The sequence below is a fragment of the Elgaria multicarinata genome, chromosome 2, assembly GCF_023053635.1.
Source record: "Elgaria multicarinata webbii isolate HBS135686 ecotype San Diego chromosome 2, rElgMul1.1.pri, whole genome shotgun sequence".
Classification (NCBI taxonomy): domain Eukaryota; kingdom Metazoa; phylum Chordata; class Lepidosauria; order Squamata; family Anguidae; genus Elgaria; species Elgaria multicarinata.
In genome coordinates, this window is record NC_086172.1 from 28,856,217 (window position 1) to 28,871,938 (window position 15,722).

General features: G+C 42.2%; 1 protein-coding gene across 1 annotated transcript in view; it reads left to right on the top strand.

Moving 5' to 3' along the window:
- The window catches only part of HECW2 (HECT, C2 and WW domain containing E3 ubiquitin protein ligase 2), a 198,942-nt gene that overhangs the window by 111,959 nt on the left and 71,261 nt on the right, over positions 1-15,722 (top strand). Inside the window, exons 9-13 of the mRNA XM_063116233.1 lie at positions 5,677-5,777; positions 7,796-9,160; positions 10,012-10,107; positions 11,318-11,468; positions 13,157-13,260. Of these exons, the coding sequence (XP_062972303.1) occupies positions 5,677-5,777; positions 7,796-9,160; positions 10,012-10,107; positions 11,318-11,468; positions 13,157-13,260 (1,817 nt within the window). The remainder of the gene's footprint in view (positions 1-5,676; positions 5,778-7,795; positions 9,161-10,011; positions 10,108-11,317; positions 11,469-13,156; positions 13,261-15,722) is intronic.

Here is a 15,722-nt window from a genome sequence, read left to right on the forward strand (position 1 = left end):
TGGCAATATCAGCAGTTGCTAGTTACAGTGCAGGAGACACTAGGTACAATGCAGCACATTAAGGGTGCAATTCCATGCATCTTTAGACAGAAATGAGCCCTACACCCATGCTTTCTGGGGGATGCTTGGAGTTGTAGGATTTATTTTTGTCTAAACATGCATAGGATTGTGCCCCAAGTCCTGTAAGGGTTTCCACAACTGTAGCACCATCATAGGAAGGATCTCTCAGTGGACTGGTGCTACAGTGGCTGGTTTGGTGTTGCTATTGCTGTGTTGCTTGTGCCATTCCTGCTTCTATTGTGCTGTATTCATCAGAGGGATGAGTGTAGTTCCTGAATGGCTTGTGAATTGGATGGTAGATCTCTGGGTGATTTGCAATTAATCAGCTAAGGATTCTGATTCCCAGTTATTTAAAAAAATAGCAACAAAATGACTTCCCACCCACCCTAAATTATTTGTTGAAGTGACATGAAGAAAGCTTGGGGTCACCAGAAGTGGATTTTTGTGTGGAAGGACTGTGGGTTTAATTCAGTTCTGGTACCCAAAACAAATTCCTGGGCTCAGAATTCTTTAATTCTAAGTGTGTGTCTTTTGTAGCAGGCTGCAGTTGGTGGATCTTGGGGCTCTACTAAAAGCCAAAGTAGATCCTGCAAGCCTGAACTCTGCCCACTGTTGTTTAGTGGGTTTCAGGGCTGCTGTTTCAGCATGCTTGATGCATATAACACTGCCTGGGAACACCTTTAAGGCTCCCAGTGCCTTAAAGGCTCTTAAAGAGCTGCTGGATCGTGTCTGGTAAATGTTAGCCCATGATTTGTGTAAGATGAGCTTTCCTTGAGATCTATGAAGGAAAAATCCCTGGTGGATAGGGCCAAATAGGTGTACAGTCCAGAACTGTTGAACCCAAAGGGTCTCTTGTTTTTGGCTTCAATTGGATGTTGATTATTTCTACTTGAAATACTTTATTTCATACATTCCTTCTGTAGAACTTGACCCAGTGCATTCTGAAGTCCATGGAACACTTTCAACTGATTGCAATAGGCAGCTGTATTGGGTTGGGTTCTGGTTCTGCCAGGTCCAAGTCATCAATCAGGTTCTAAACAAGCCACTTGTGCAAAAGGATGATAGTTTATTGATGGGAAATGGATGCAGAGTATATAAATGCAAAGAAAGTTAGCATCTCTGGCTTCACTTCAGGAGGAACTGAAGTGCTACTGGCCTGGAGAACCCGCTGTGGCTCAAAGGAACGGCTTCCGTTTATTGTGGACCCCCCGATACACACCCAGCTATGAAAGCTTGATTAGCTGGAAGGCGGTGCTAACTTTCTTTGCATGTATGTATTCTGCATCCATTTTCCATCAATAAACTGTCATCTTTTTGCACAAGTGGCTTGTTTCATCTTGATAACCGAAAGACCCTGATTGATGACTTGAACCTGGCAGAACCAGAACCCAACTCAACAAAGGCCCCATTCAGACAACATGTTAAACCATGCTGCTTAACCACAAGCAGCATGGTTTAACATGTTGTCTGAACTGGGCCACTGTATCCAATCAGGTTGATCATATAGATTTTTTAAAAGTGCCTGTCCTCAATTCTGTGAAGTTTCTAGTTCATCACAGTGTTGTCATGCTCTTGCATGACTATCAAGAATAAAATCAGCTTGTAAACAAATGGCCTCCTTTTTCACAGATTTCCCCACCAAAATAACACGTTGCATAAATGGAGAAAGACAAATTCAGTTTGAAAACAATTGTCAGCTTTTTCCAAGGTGGTGTTGATGCAGGTAAGAAAAATACATTGCAGATTTGACAAGATAGATCAGGCTATTTTGGCTGTGCTTGGCCCGCAAAAGGAGAGTCCCATGGGGTCAATTAAGTGTTTTAAAGTGTTCTAAACCATACAGTATTCTTCAATCATAGGTCAGAGTCTCAACAGCGAAAGCTATATTCCTAAGAAATTCTGATCTTTTTTTTAAAAAAAGAATATGATGTTTATACTACGTTGTTTTTCTGCTACTGTAATTTGATTCCAATCTGAAATTCAAAATTTGTCATATGCTAGTCTGATAGAGGTGTTTTTAATAAATTTGCACACTGCTGGATGCATCATTACCATTCTAGGCATGTTTTGAGATATTGTTTAATTGCTCACATGCTTCTAAAGACCCAGAATGCTCATCTCCCTCTTATAGTATTGTTACTGGCTAGAACGTTGTTATAGCCCAGAAGCTGCTCTATGTGACTTCTCCCAACATCATTCTTTTAACTTTCAAATACTTGTGAAAAAGACCTGAGTAGATTCCACCCCAAAGTTGATGCTTTCTTTAGAAATAGATGAAAAGTGAATCCTTGGATATCCACAAACAGGAGGCTTTCTTCAAGTGCTATGGATGGGAGAACCAGAGATGTTTGAGCTTGCCAAAATTCTTCAAGCTTCATTTAAAAGCTCAGTTTGTCTTGCACCCATTTGCAAATCTGTTTTCCCCCCAGTCCATTTGAATGGGGAGAGGGCACATTTCAAACCGGAAAAGTGCTCATTTTTCAAAAGTGTGCACTTTCCCTCCATTGAATAACGTGTGAAAATACAAATGTTTTAAAGTGTGCATTTTTAAAAGTGTACATTTTTAAAAATGCAAATGCAAGTTCTGGAATTTGCAAACTTTTTTTGGAGAACGTGTGCTCCTCTCTGCACTCATGTTTGGGATTATGCATGGCGCATTTTTCAAGTGTTTCGCAAACTGAAATTAAATTCTTGTACATCCCTAGTAATGAATAATTAGGGCTAGTTCACAGGTTATGGCTGTCATCTGGAAGATTTTTTGAAATTTCACATTGAGTATACGTCTCCAACCACTGCAAATACCCCCCAAAGAAGGATTTGTGGTAGCACAGAGAAAATAACCCAATTCACATAGTACATTTGTGTACAAAAATTGTTTACCTTGCTGTGGCAGCAGACTCCTGCAGTGATTAAGGGCAGCCTCTGTGATGGCAGTAATATATAAACCAGCCTTTACTATGACCACAGCATGCATGCAAGTCATGTGAATGGGGGCTTAAACAAGCCACTAAAGAGGCTGCATTTTCTCAGATTGTGAACCATGGCTTTCACTAAAGTTTGCACACGGAGTTACATTTTGACGAGGCTCCAAGAAGATTTCCTGTGACAAAATCTGAGAGACCATCAGAATAGACTTCTGAAATGGTTTGGCCTTTTTGCTCAATCAGGGATACTCTTTAAGGCTTGAATTAAATAAAAATGTGTGTGTGTTCCCTTGCCGATCAAAATCACTGGAGATCATGCATACGATAAAAAGCTTTGATAAATACACATTTTTAAAAAGTGTTGAATTCAGAACTCCATAATAAAATAATGCTGGGTTGTGTTCAGTTGAGGAAAGAATATAAATACTGTTGCTAGAACCACTAGGGGGCAAAATGTTTCCACAAACCAAGTTTTTGTAACCTTGACATATGCATCTTTTTTTCCTTCTTATTAAACGAATAACTGGCAGTTAAAAGAAAAGACGTGTGGTTACAGGGAAAAAGAGCACCATTGGACAGCTCATGAACAAGAGACAAGCTCTGGTGCTGCTGAAAACAGTTACAATCTTTAATGGTTCTTTTTTGTATATAAAAGGCTCGGCGTTTCGGATTTGAAAAATCCTTCCTCAGGAAGGAAAGGAAAGGAACCTCTCGTGCAAGCACTGAGTCATTACTGACTCTTGGAGGGACGCCAGCTTTTGCTGATGTTTTCTTAGCAGGCCTTATAGCGGGGTGGTTTGCCGTTGCCTTCCCCGGCCGTTATTACCTTTCCCCCAGCTAACTGGGTACTCATTTTACCGACCTCGAGAGGATGGAAGGCTGAGTCGACCCGAGCCAGCTGCCTGAAACCAGCTTCCGCTGGGATCGAACTCAGGCCATGGGGAGAGTTTCAGCTGCAGAAACTGCTGCTTTACCGCTCTGCGCCACACGAGGCTCATCCTTCCTCAGGAGCTGGTGCTAAATACAGGCTGCTGGAAAACAACCTGTTCTTGTATGTTAAAAATCTTGAGCTTTCCTTTCTTCTAGGCATTCTATTGGCGAACTGCATTTTGCCAAAAAGTTCTACGTGAAAGTTCTAGCGCCAGCTCCTGACGAAGGATTTTTCAAATCCAAAACGTCAAGCCTTTTATATATATATAAAAAAGAACCATTAAATATTTTAACTCTTTTCAGCAGCACCAGAACTTGCCTCTTGTTCACCATCAGTTAAAGGAAAAGCCCAGTAGCCTGATATATCTTGATCTCCATTACCTGGCAATCAAAGCTGCATATTTTTAGTCCTATGACTGTTTTCCGACATTGCTAAGAGCATGGGAAGTTAATACTAGTGCTGCTGCACTGAATGTTCAAGCTCAAACATTTCTGTTACAAAAATGGCATTGGGGGGACTTGAAATGTTCACCAAACTCTTCACCCTCAGTCATACTGTTCTTATGTCTGTTCACTCCTGTTTGCTGCTTCTCCTAGCTGCTGCTTTGGCATCTTTTTTTTTTTCTTAAAAAAAAACACCTCTTCCTGCTGGCTATGTGATCCCATGCAATCATCAAGGATCACATAGCTGGTGTGGTGGTATCGTGGTACCAGAAAGCCAATTAGTGACACTCACATTGCCCACACTCTGAATGGAGGGTGCAGAAGGAATACATCTGCCCACTGCTGAGGCAACCAGATTAATGCTCCCTGTCTTGCTGTGCTGGCTGGCAGTAAAACCTACAGTTTAGCATAGCAAGACAGGTGCCTTGATCCAGTGATGGAGATCCGCATATGAAAACAGGCTTCAGTGTGCCTGTCCCTTATCGGATCAGCTTCCACAGTGTAACTCAGATATGCATACAAATGTGTGTCTGTATGTGGATGTTATTTGTCTTTGGTACATTGCTTTCAATGGGATGAGCGTCTGGATACGTATCTCTATCCACATCCAAATATGTATACCATTGAAAGCAATGCAAAAGTGCAAACAGCCACACACAGATGTGCATTTGGATGTGAATTCCAACCCAGTAAGCAATAGGTAGAGATGAGTGAGCTCTCCCAAACTCTTATCAGGTTAATTCGGAAATCACCCAAGATCTTCCCCCTGTTTGCAAATCAGATTATTATGGGTAATTTTTCTGAGATGATTCAAGGGGCTCAGAAAAATGACCTACCTTCCACATTCCCTGTCACCCTCACCACCCAAACAAACTCACCCGTTTCCTTTCCTTGCCTTACGTTAATTCAACAGTGATGTGAGCAGCAAAGATGCACAAGGAGAAGAGAGATGTAGTTCTCCCAGGGACTTCTGCAAAAGCCAAGGAGGGAGCATGCTTATGGAGTGAAAATGGTAAAAGATTGGTTTTGGTGACTGGAGAGGGTGGTGGAGGCAGGTGGGGAAAGCCAGGAATTTGGGGGCCAATTAGTACACCACAATAAGATAAGGAGCATTGACCCGGTTGCCTTGGCCTAGTTCCCCTGGTCTATTCTCTTCTCCACTGCAAACAGTTTTGTACTCTGTTGCACCCTACAAAAATCAGCTACATTTTTGGGTATTTTGTGTGAAACTTTTTGTGAAAATCGTTTTCTCGTTTGGCTCAATATTTTGAAAATTACAGAAAAGTTAAGAGAGACATATTATTGTTCCCTTTTGCAGAGACCAAATTCTCAGCTATAACCTTGGTCGAAAGCTTCCTGCTGACCATGTAAGTGGCTGTCTTCAATTCAAGGTAGAGATCACATCTTCTATTCATGAAGGTGAGATTTTACAACAACTCTATGCATATTTGCCGTTGGGTAGAAGGCATTTCAAGTTTGGATGATGCAGGACAGTATCCAATTGGACAATAGCGCCAACATAAACTGTATTCTGCTAGCATAAGGTACTAATGCTGTTAGCTGGTGCAATGGCTTTTCTGGGGGCATCTCATTGTGCCAGCTAATGCTATTCGCGTTGTGCTAGAGGCCCCTTATGCTAGTGCAACGTAATTTACATTGACACTAGGGTCCGATTGGATACTGCCCCATGTTTACAGAGTCTTGAGGCACGTTTCCTTTTTTATTCAGAGTGCACTGTAATTCAAGGGTTCAGTTGGCAGAAATTGGTGCATATCAAAAAGCAAAACAAAACGCATCAGCTCCCTGCACTATATTCAGGCAGGCTTAACTTCTTTCTTCTGTCTCTAAAGGGGTGTTCACACATTATACTGAACGTGCATTCACACTGTATCTATTGTCATGTAGTTTTGAGAATTTGTTTACATGCTGTTAGAATCCTACTTAATCCAGGGTACAGATTTTGGGTACAGCTATATCTGGGTTGAATGGACGTGCATGAAGTTGTGTGAACTAATCGCATGTTTACTTTCTGTACGCATGTAAAAGTGTGGCCTCCTGCAGGATGCCTGGAGAACAATGCTTTTTGGCTCTGAGGAGCTGCCAGAAGGAAATTCTGAGGGAGAGGGAGAGGGAGAGACCGGGGAAACCGCAGGGAGAATGTGGTGTAGTGGTTAGAGTGTTGGACTGGGAATCAGAAGATCCGGGTTCTAGTCCCCACTCGGCCATGGAAACCCACTGGGTGACTTTGGGCCAGTCACAGACTCTCAGGGTGGTTGTTGTGAGGATAAAATGGAGAGGAGGAGGATTATGTGTGCTGCCTTGCGTTGCTTGGAGCAGAGAAAGTGGGATATAAATGTAATAAATAAAATAAATTAAAATAAATTAAAAGCACCAAGTAGAGAAGATATTGGACTAGCATCCAAATACTCTCACATAGCATTTGTCCAGCAACATGGATACCAAAGAGTGACAGGCTGAGGTGCAACAGCTCTCTTCCAGCAGGTAGACCTGAGATGAGAGACTCTTAAGTGCTCACAAGAGGATAACCTATTTACTGAACGCCATACCTTCCTGTTTTGGGTTTGTTTAGAGACTTATCTTAAATTGGATAGAAACTGTTCCTATTGCTTCCTTCTCCCTTTACCCCTTCTTATTAAATATATCCTTGTCAGCAAATAATTTTCTTACATTACCATTTTTATTCAACTTTCAAAATTTCATTGTAGTGTTTTTGGTGGGTAAATAATTAAAAAAAACAACTATATATAATTGAACTACATATATTTATAGTGGGTAGGTAAAAATAGTAATGTTTCCAGAGAGCATAATTCTATGCAATCCGCACTGAACACACTACTCTGCATTGATTAGTAGCGGTACTTTATTTATTTATTTACAATGTTTATGTGCCACTCAGTATCTAAAACAGATTCTGAAGCAGGTGAACATAGGAATAAACAGTAAAAAGAAAGAAGATTAAAAAAGCAAATTAAAATTGTTCAATGTATACAACAAAGGAGACAGAAAAAAACAGTGGCTAGTCAGTTGGGGAAGGCTTCTTGAAACACTCATTTTCAGGAGGCGCCAGAAGCAGCCTAGTGTTGGTTTCTGCCTGACCTCCAGGGGCAGTGAGTTCCGCAGAGAAGGGGCCACTACACTAAAGGCTCTACACTAAATTCATAGTGAAAAGCCAGGAGGCTTAAAAAAAAAAAAAAAGTAAAAAAATGCTTACCTAAGTCAGATAGCATAAACATTCCATACATTCTGCTAACTAAACCCCAACAAAACCTTCCTCCAAAAGTTAAATATTTCTACAAAATGCTCAAAATAATTGTGGGTCTTCTGGGGTTATACATTGCATGATAGAGGGATTAAGATTCAAAGTTTAAATGCACAGGGATGTTTCAGTAAGTCATTCTTTGCATTTTTCCTCGTAGATGCTTCACCAGAAACAGTGGGAACCCTGCTTGGAGTGAACTCTGTAAATGGAGACTTAGGCAGCCCTTCTGACGATGAGGATATGCCTGCAGGGCATCATGATTCCCCTACACTTTGCTCAAATGGTCCAATCCTTGATGAATCAGCTGTAGATGCCACCCCAAGGCATTCTCTGAGGACTAGCACAACTCTGGAAACAGATCAGGAGGATTTGATCTCTGCAGCTTCAAGGTCTTCACCTCCCAGAGGTCGCCAAGACTCTCTGAATGACTATCTAGATGCAATAGAACAAAGCAATAATTCTAGACCCGGAACCTCTGCCTGCAATGAGCGTGCTGTTGGGGCGTCCCCAAAATTAAGGAGTAGCTTCCCTACTGATACTAGACTTAATGCTATGCTGCACATTGACTCTGATGAAGAGGAGCATGAATACCACCAAGCTTTGGGTTTCCACTCATCACTGGATAGTGATGGTGGCGGTTTATTTATGCTGAATGATGCTTCCAGGAGCGCTGAAATGAGTTTGTTAAATGGCTCATCAGGCCAGATATCACAAAGCCAGGGCCCCGAGGAAGATGGGAGAGCGCCGGATGTAGACGCTTCTTTCCAAGCTTCTCATTGCCAGCAGGAAACCCTGGAAGGGCCTCCGGAATCCGAGTCGACGGGAGAAGAAGCTGAAACTCCTCAAGAGCTTCAGGCTGATGGGCCAGGTGATCTGGCTGGCAATGACATTTCTGCCACCCAGGAGGCTGAGCAGCCAGCCACTGGTGTGGATGCTGGTGCTTCTGAGTCTTCTCCTGGAGGCAGAAGAGGTATTAGGGAAGCTGAATCCATTGACCAGGGATCAGAGCCTTCTCAGATCTCATCAGAAACTGAGCAGAGCGACGCTGCTCGTACAGAGAGTGTTAGCGAATCAAGCACTAGGCCAGAAGGAGAAAGTGACGTGGAAGGGGCTGATGGCTCCTGCAATGAAGGCACCACTCCCCGGCTCTTGTCTGTTGACACTCAAGGCTCTTCCTTCGAAAGCACCCGATTTCCTGAGACTCCAGCCTTTTCTTCCCAGGAGGAGGAAGAGGGAGCTTGTCTAGCTGAAGCTGCTGACAGTGAGCCTCCCCCAGAAACGCAGGAAGTCGTGTGCACTCAGGCCTCTCTGCCTGCAGTGAACATCCCACGCGCTCAAGAGGAGGGGCCGTTCTCTGAAGCAGGTGGGCTACAGGACATTGATGAGGCTGAAGAGATCTGGCAGAGGAGGCAGAGTCTGCAGGCGGCAGCCGCTGCGCGTAGCCTGTCTCAAGAGGAAGAGGCTGGAGCGGCGCAGGCCGCTTGCGAGGGAGCTGCTTCGCAGGTGGATGGAGCTAGTGGAGGTACTGGCCATAAAAGAGGACAGTCACTGTCAAGTGTAAAGCTTATTGCTGCGAACTATTTGTTATCCCTATCCCTTTTGAGTTCTTTGTACCTTGGAAAATAGGTCACTTATAATGAGTGCATAAAATACATTTTGGATATAAAAGTTTGTATCCAACAGCCTCAGGAAAGCTTTTTGAGGATATGGCCAACCTCCCTATGTGTGCATGAAATTATTCACTGACTGGAAGCACACACAATGTTCTGTTTTCTTCTTCTTGGTGCTATCAAATGGTCCAGACATTGGGGTATTCTTCATTCCATCAAAAAGGAGGCAGATTTATTTATTTATTTATTTATTTATTTATTTATTTATTTATTTATTTATTTATTTAAAGGCCTGGCTGAGGGTTTGGGCTAGGAGGCATCTCCTACTCACTATCTATCAGTCCTTTGCCTCCATGGCAAGTGGACACAAGTTGTGGGGTCTGCTCTCTGGAGCAGGTGTGAAGAAAAAGGAGTTGGAGTCCTCAGCAGAGACTCTGTCTTCCTCCATTTTTCTGAAGGGGCTCCCTCCTACCATGTTTAAAAGAAAACATGATTACTTAAGGGAGGCAGGGCAGATAGGTTTAAATAATCAGTCTGTCAAATTATCATGATAACATAGACTAAAGGAGTGTGTGTGTGTGCTGAGGTACTTGAGAGAAACAAAGGCCATCCTTTGGAGAAAAAGAGTATTGCTTATTGTCTTATTTTCAACCTGTTATTTGAGTTAGGATTAACCCTGGAGGATTTAAAGTGAGACGGTATAACATTATTACTTCATGTTTCAATGGAAAACTGACAACTAAACTGTTCCTTTGGTTCTTAGGTTCCCAAGCCAATGACCATCAGCCTCTGAGATCACTTCCCTCAGTTCGCCAGGATGTTACTCGCTATCAGAGAGTGGATGAGGCCCTGCCACCAAGTGAGCAATTTTTCTGTATTAATTCAAAAGATTCAGGGTACACACTGCATGGCATTGGAAAGTGGCATCATAAGTTTCCCATGGAACACTGTCCCTGGAAGAACCAGGGTTGGTTCTAATCCCAGGCTTGATCTAATACCATCTTCAGTTTCACTGAAAACAAATGCTGTGCTTAACTCACTTATTTCTCTGGCCCTGGTGATCCTGCTGCTGTGATGTCTTCCCAGTGAAAATGGAATAGTCTCACAGCGATATAGGAAGTTGCCTTATAGTGGACCAACTGTTTGCACATCTGTCCTGTAGTTATCTATTCTAACAGACAGTCGCTCTCTAGGGTTTCAGGCAGAAAAGCATTTCCCCCATCATCCATCTGATCCTTTCACATGGGAATGCCAGGGATTGAACCTGGGACCTTATACATGTGAAACATGTGAGCTCTACCAGACCACTGAGATATGGACCCTCCTTATAAGGTGGGCATGGTGTATCTCTGTAAGTCCTTCTTCATTGGCAACTCCCAAACTGTCATAGAATCATAGAATAGTAGAGTTAGAAGAGGCCTATAAGGCCATCGAGTCCAACCCCCTGCTCAGTGCAGGAATCCATCCTAAAGCATACCTGACACATGGTTGTCCAGCTGCCTCTTGAATGCCTCTAGTGTGGTAGAGCCCACAACCTCCCTAGGTAACTGATTCCATTGTCATATTGCTCTAACAGTCAGGAAGTTTTTCCTGATGTCCAGCTGGAATCTGGCTTCCTGTAACTTGAGCCCATTATTCCATGTCCTGCACTCTGAGATGATTGAGAAGAGATCCTGGCCCTCCTCTGTGTGACAATCTTTTAAGTATTTGAAGAGTGCTATCATGTCTCCCCTGTGTTGCGATGCATGTAAATTATTTAATTTAATTCATTAAATAATCAAAGGATCTTGTGAGTCCATTTTAGCTGCCTACAGGGGAGGATGACCACTGTATTGTTTGCTTTGCTTCCTTTGAGTCAACCTGCTCTGGGTATGGGCAGTTAAGCTCTGTTTCTGCATTGGGTGTGATGGGGAGAAGAAAGCCAACTTTTTATACTCAAAATATAAACCTTTTGGTGGGGGTTAAGAATAATATACGTGAAAATGGGTTTCTTGGCTGTCTGATGTTTGGGAAACATTGCTCTAAAATATTCAGCTCCTTATGCTTTCTCGTGTTCCTTAATACCTTAGATTGGGAAGCACGCATTGACAGTCATGGGAGGATATTCTATGTGGACCATGTAAACCGAACAACAACATGGCAGCGGCCCACGGCTCCCCCAGCACAACAAATCCTCCAGCGTTCCAACTCTATACAGCAAATGGAGCAGCTGAATCGCCGGTGAGAATGATTCAGATTGTTTCAATTATTATATATCTGCAGTGCAGAAGAAATACTGTATTTCTTCGATTCTAAGACGCACTTTCCCCCCCATATAAACATCTCTAAAAACGGGGTGCGTCTTAGAATCGTGGGTGCGTTTATTATTTCTTAGAATCAAAGCTTTTTTTCTGTTGGTGGTACTGAAATTAGGGTGCGTCTTACAATCGATGGCGTCTTACAATTGAAGAAGTATGGTACTGTGCAATATCCTTTTTGCCTAATGATGACCAGGCTTCATTAATGCAAATCATGTAACTTCCTTGAACTAAGCAAAAGTAGAAATACTTAATTTTTTCATAATAACTTACATCATACGTAAAGTTTGGCATTAGCCCAGGAATATGATCTTGAGGGACATTTCTCCTCTTGCCAATAACCCTGGAAGATGTGCTACAATTATGATTGAGTGCTGTGACAAAGCAATGTGTGTATAGATAGCAAGGGTGTGTGTGAGTTTTATAAACATTTTCATGGCTGTTGAAATGTGACCTCTATTTTCACAATTTGGCAGGGGCATTCCAAAAGGTGCAAAAACGTTAATGAGTCCTACTTCAGCTTGACAAAAAAGAAAAGTGTGGGCAACACAGCCATAATTGCCTTTGCTGATTTTTTTCTTTTTAAAAAAATAAATAAATTTTATTTTAATGTAACCAACAAGTGATCGGTCCCCTAACAATTGATATCTAAACAACTGTTATATAGAATTAATTAATACAATTTAAGGGGGGGGAATAATACAAAGCAGGAAAGAAAAGAAGAAGAAGAAAAAGGGAGGACAAAATAATAATAATTAAATAAACAAACTAATTAATAAGTGTGCTGTATGATCTTCATTTGTTGTTATAATGTCCAAATGTTCAAAGCTGAAGCGGGCATAGATTGTTGTAGGTCCAGTTGTGATGTATGTTGAATAAATCTCCGCCATATAGCATAAAAGGATAGTGGTTCTGTTTTTCCTTGGATTAGAAGCAAGTCATGAGTTATTTTTTCTGATATTGCCACTGACCATGTATTTCGGTACCATGCTGAGAAGTTCATCCCATTCACCACATGATCCTTGATTAGTTAGGATCATGGTACAAAGAAGCCCTTTCAAGTGAGGGGGGGAAATCTGGTGCAGAAGCAAAAAGCAAGAAAGAAAAGAAAAGAAAAAGAACAGGGGGCTGAGAAGCAGAGCAGACCGAAGAACAATAGCTGTGGACAGTTGTGAAAAACAACTGTAATTCACAAACTTTTCCCCACGGCAACTTTCACATTAAAATCAAACATTTCCAAAAAATTGGCACAGCACTAGTATATGTATTTCTTCTGTTCAGTCTTATGCAACTATAATTTACTGGCTATGTTGAACCCAGTGGAAAGGAAAGAGATTAAGAGGAAGACAAATCGAACTCAGTCGCTACGTTTTTAGTTATCAAGTTCTTATAATGATCCGCTGGGGAAGAAACAGTTCAAAGAGAGGACGAGTCCAACGTTGCTGGTTTCTCAGCAGAGCTGATGGAGTGGGCCTGCCTTGCTTTCTTTCCTCGCCTCAGCCTGATGGAGTAGCTCCTGATATTTAACTTTTGGTTACAGTCTCATGCTAGTGTTTTGGTTGTGCTAGAGGAGAAGTCTCTGATATATTTATACCAGTCTTGGAATTTCAGGTATCAGAGTATTCGCCGAACAATGACTAATGACAGAACAGAGGAGCAACCAAATGCCATGGATGGAGCTGGAGAAGATGCTGACTTCCATCAACCTAATTCAGGTAAGCCTGTGCTTAGTGCCCCCTTTGTTCTTTAAATGACACACTGGGATTTATTGAGCTTGGGACTGACCCACATAGGTCTGCTGCCAAGAGAAAGAACTTAGAAATTGCAAGCAGCTTTGGTTCTGATTTCTGCCTTTTCTAAGTGTCGCAGAAGTATAAATGAACCTTCTGTATACACAGCAATTATTGTGCACTCGTTATTCCTCACTTACAGTAGTTTGCAGGTCTTTTACATGATATCGTCATCCTCCAGAGCTTCTCCGGTGCTTTGCAATCATTTTAGTTTTTTGTTTTATTGTGGTTTTAATTTTTGTGAACCGCCCAGAGAGCTTCGGCTATTGGGCGGTATAAAAATGTAATAAATAAATAAATAAATAAATAATAAATAAATAGTGAGGGTTTTATTTTTCCAAACGAGGAAAGTCTGGTGTATCCTGAATGGTGTCATTAAACCCTTGTGTATTTCTGCAATTCCACTATACCACACCACCACCTAGTGGTTGTGGAATGGAACATATAGAAAAGCAGAGAAAGAAAAACAACAGAAAAAACATAGAAAGGAGCTGATCTTAATCTCACTGAGAATCCGAAAGCAGAAGCCTCAGTAAAGTCGTGGGTTAAAATCCTCAAGTAGAAAACCCTCTGTCCACAGGCTATCTGTGTGAACTTCTTCTGCTGCTCATTAGTGGGGATTTTGATTGCCTGCCATTCCTAGATTACAGTTTATATTAGGGGTGTGCAGGGCGGATATTCTCTGCCCTAAATTCGGGGTGGAGCTTCATTAAAGCGATTCTCTGCCCTGATTTCTGGAGCTGGTTCCTCTCTCCATCCCGTTGAATTACCCATCGAAGAACCGTTTTCTGGTAACCGCTACATTATTGTCAATGGGAATGAACAGAAATGCTTATAGCTTCCTCAGTTTTAAAGATAAACGCATGAAAATTGGCATCGTCACAGCTTTTAAAGACGGTTTTAGGCATGCCAAGCCTGGAGCATATCCCTGCATGCAGTGATTTATAGGGAATATTTAAAGTCCAAACTTAAACATCCTCTCAGGCACCTCTAGTGGCTTGATCTGTATGGCAAGGGAGAAAGAAATGAAGCAGTGGGATAAGCGCTTTGTGCATTAATAAATAAGTAAATATAAATTAAGAAATGCCACAATAGGAGCACACAGCTTTCCCATCCTCAGAGAGGATAGGAGGTTTGCAGGACGTGGAGGAAGAGGCACACCCACACCCCACTGTCAGTCAGGCACATTGGAGCGAGTTGAGTTAAGCCAACAATGGCTTGGAGGAGGAAGATGACGATGACAAGGAGGAGACACACACACCCCGTCCTGCACTGGAAGCCCAGCCAGCCAATAGAAGTAATAGTTTAACTGAGAAATAAACAGCCTGCCTGACTCAGGTGTAGAAGCTTACTCACTGATGATGCCAGCCCAGCAGCACTTCCACACTGTGGCTGACTTCTATGAGTCCAAGCAGAAAGGCGCAACCAACCAACTAGCCCTGCACTCCCTCTCCCCACACAGCCAGAACCACCACCAGCAGCCAGTGTTTCCCATGCCTCATGGAATGTTATCAAAGTGTGATTTGTTAATGGTTTACTGCTTGTGTGCACTGCACAACCCTAAAACACACAATTATACAAGTACAAGGAGATTTTTTAATGGGGGAAGTAAATCAAACAATAGTCACACGGACACTGGGCTGGCTTGAAGGATTTCAATTGAAACTGCTTCTTTTTTCCTGATTTTTAAGTTAAAAAACAGAACAGACACACACTCACAAACAGCTGCCTTGAATGGACTTAAAATAATATTTGAAGGAACAATTCAAAGAAAAGGCTTTTTAAAAAGGATTTCTTAAGATTTTTGGATGTGCCCACACTGGGGTGGAACAGCTCAAACGAATGAAGCATTAAAGACAGCCAAACAAAAAAAACAGGTCCCCCCCCTCTCCTAAATAAATTCAATTTGCAACAAACGCTAAACAAACAGTATCTTTGCATGTTCTCTCTTTCTCTCTCTCTGATATGAACGCTGCCAGACAGAACGCCAATGAGCGCAGAAAAATGACCGGTATTTCCCCCCCGAACACTATGATTGGAGGACAACATGGTCATGGACAGCGCTGTGGCAATTCCTAATTGGTAGCCATAGATGTCAATATTAATTATCAAAACTACCCCACCCCATCACCCTATGTTCCTTATTGGGAGGTTTTCAATTAGACACACCTCACACACACACACACACACACACACACACACACACTAAACGGTTGAATAATTTCAGAGATGTTAGAAGCTCTGATTGAGCCTGTCTCCGCTCTGAAATTATTCTATGGGTTTAGAAGCGGCCAATTTCCACTCTGGAAGTTTGAATGCTCCACGGATGTTCGTGGTTATTAAGTCTTTCCAGTACGATGCACACACCCCTAGTGTATATTATGAGG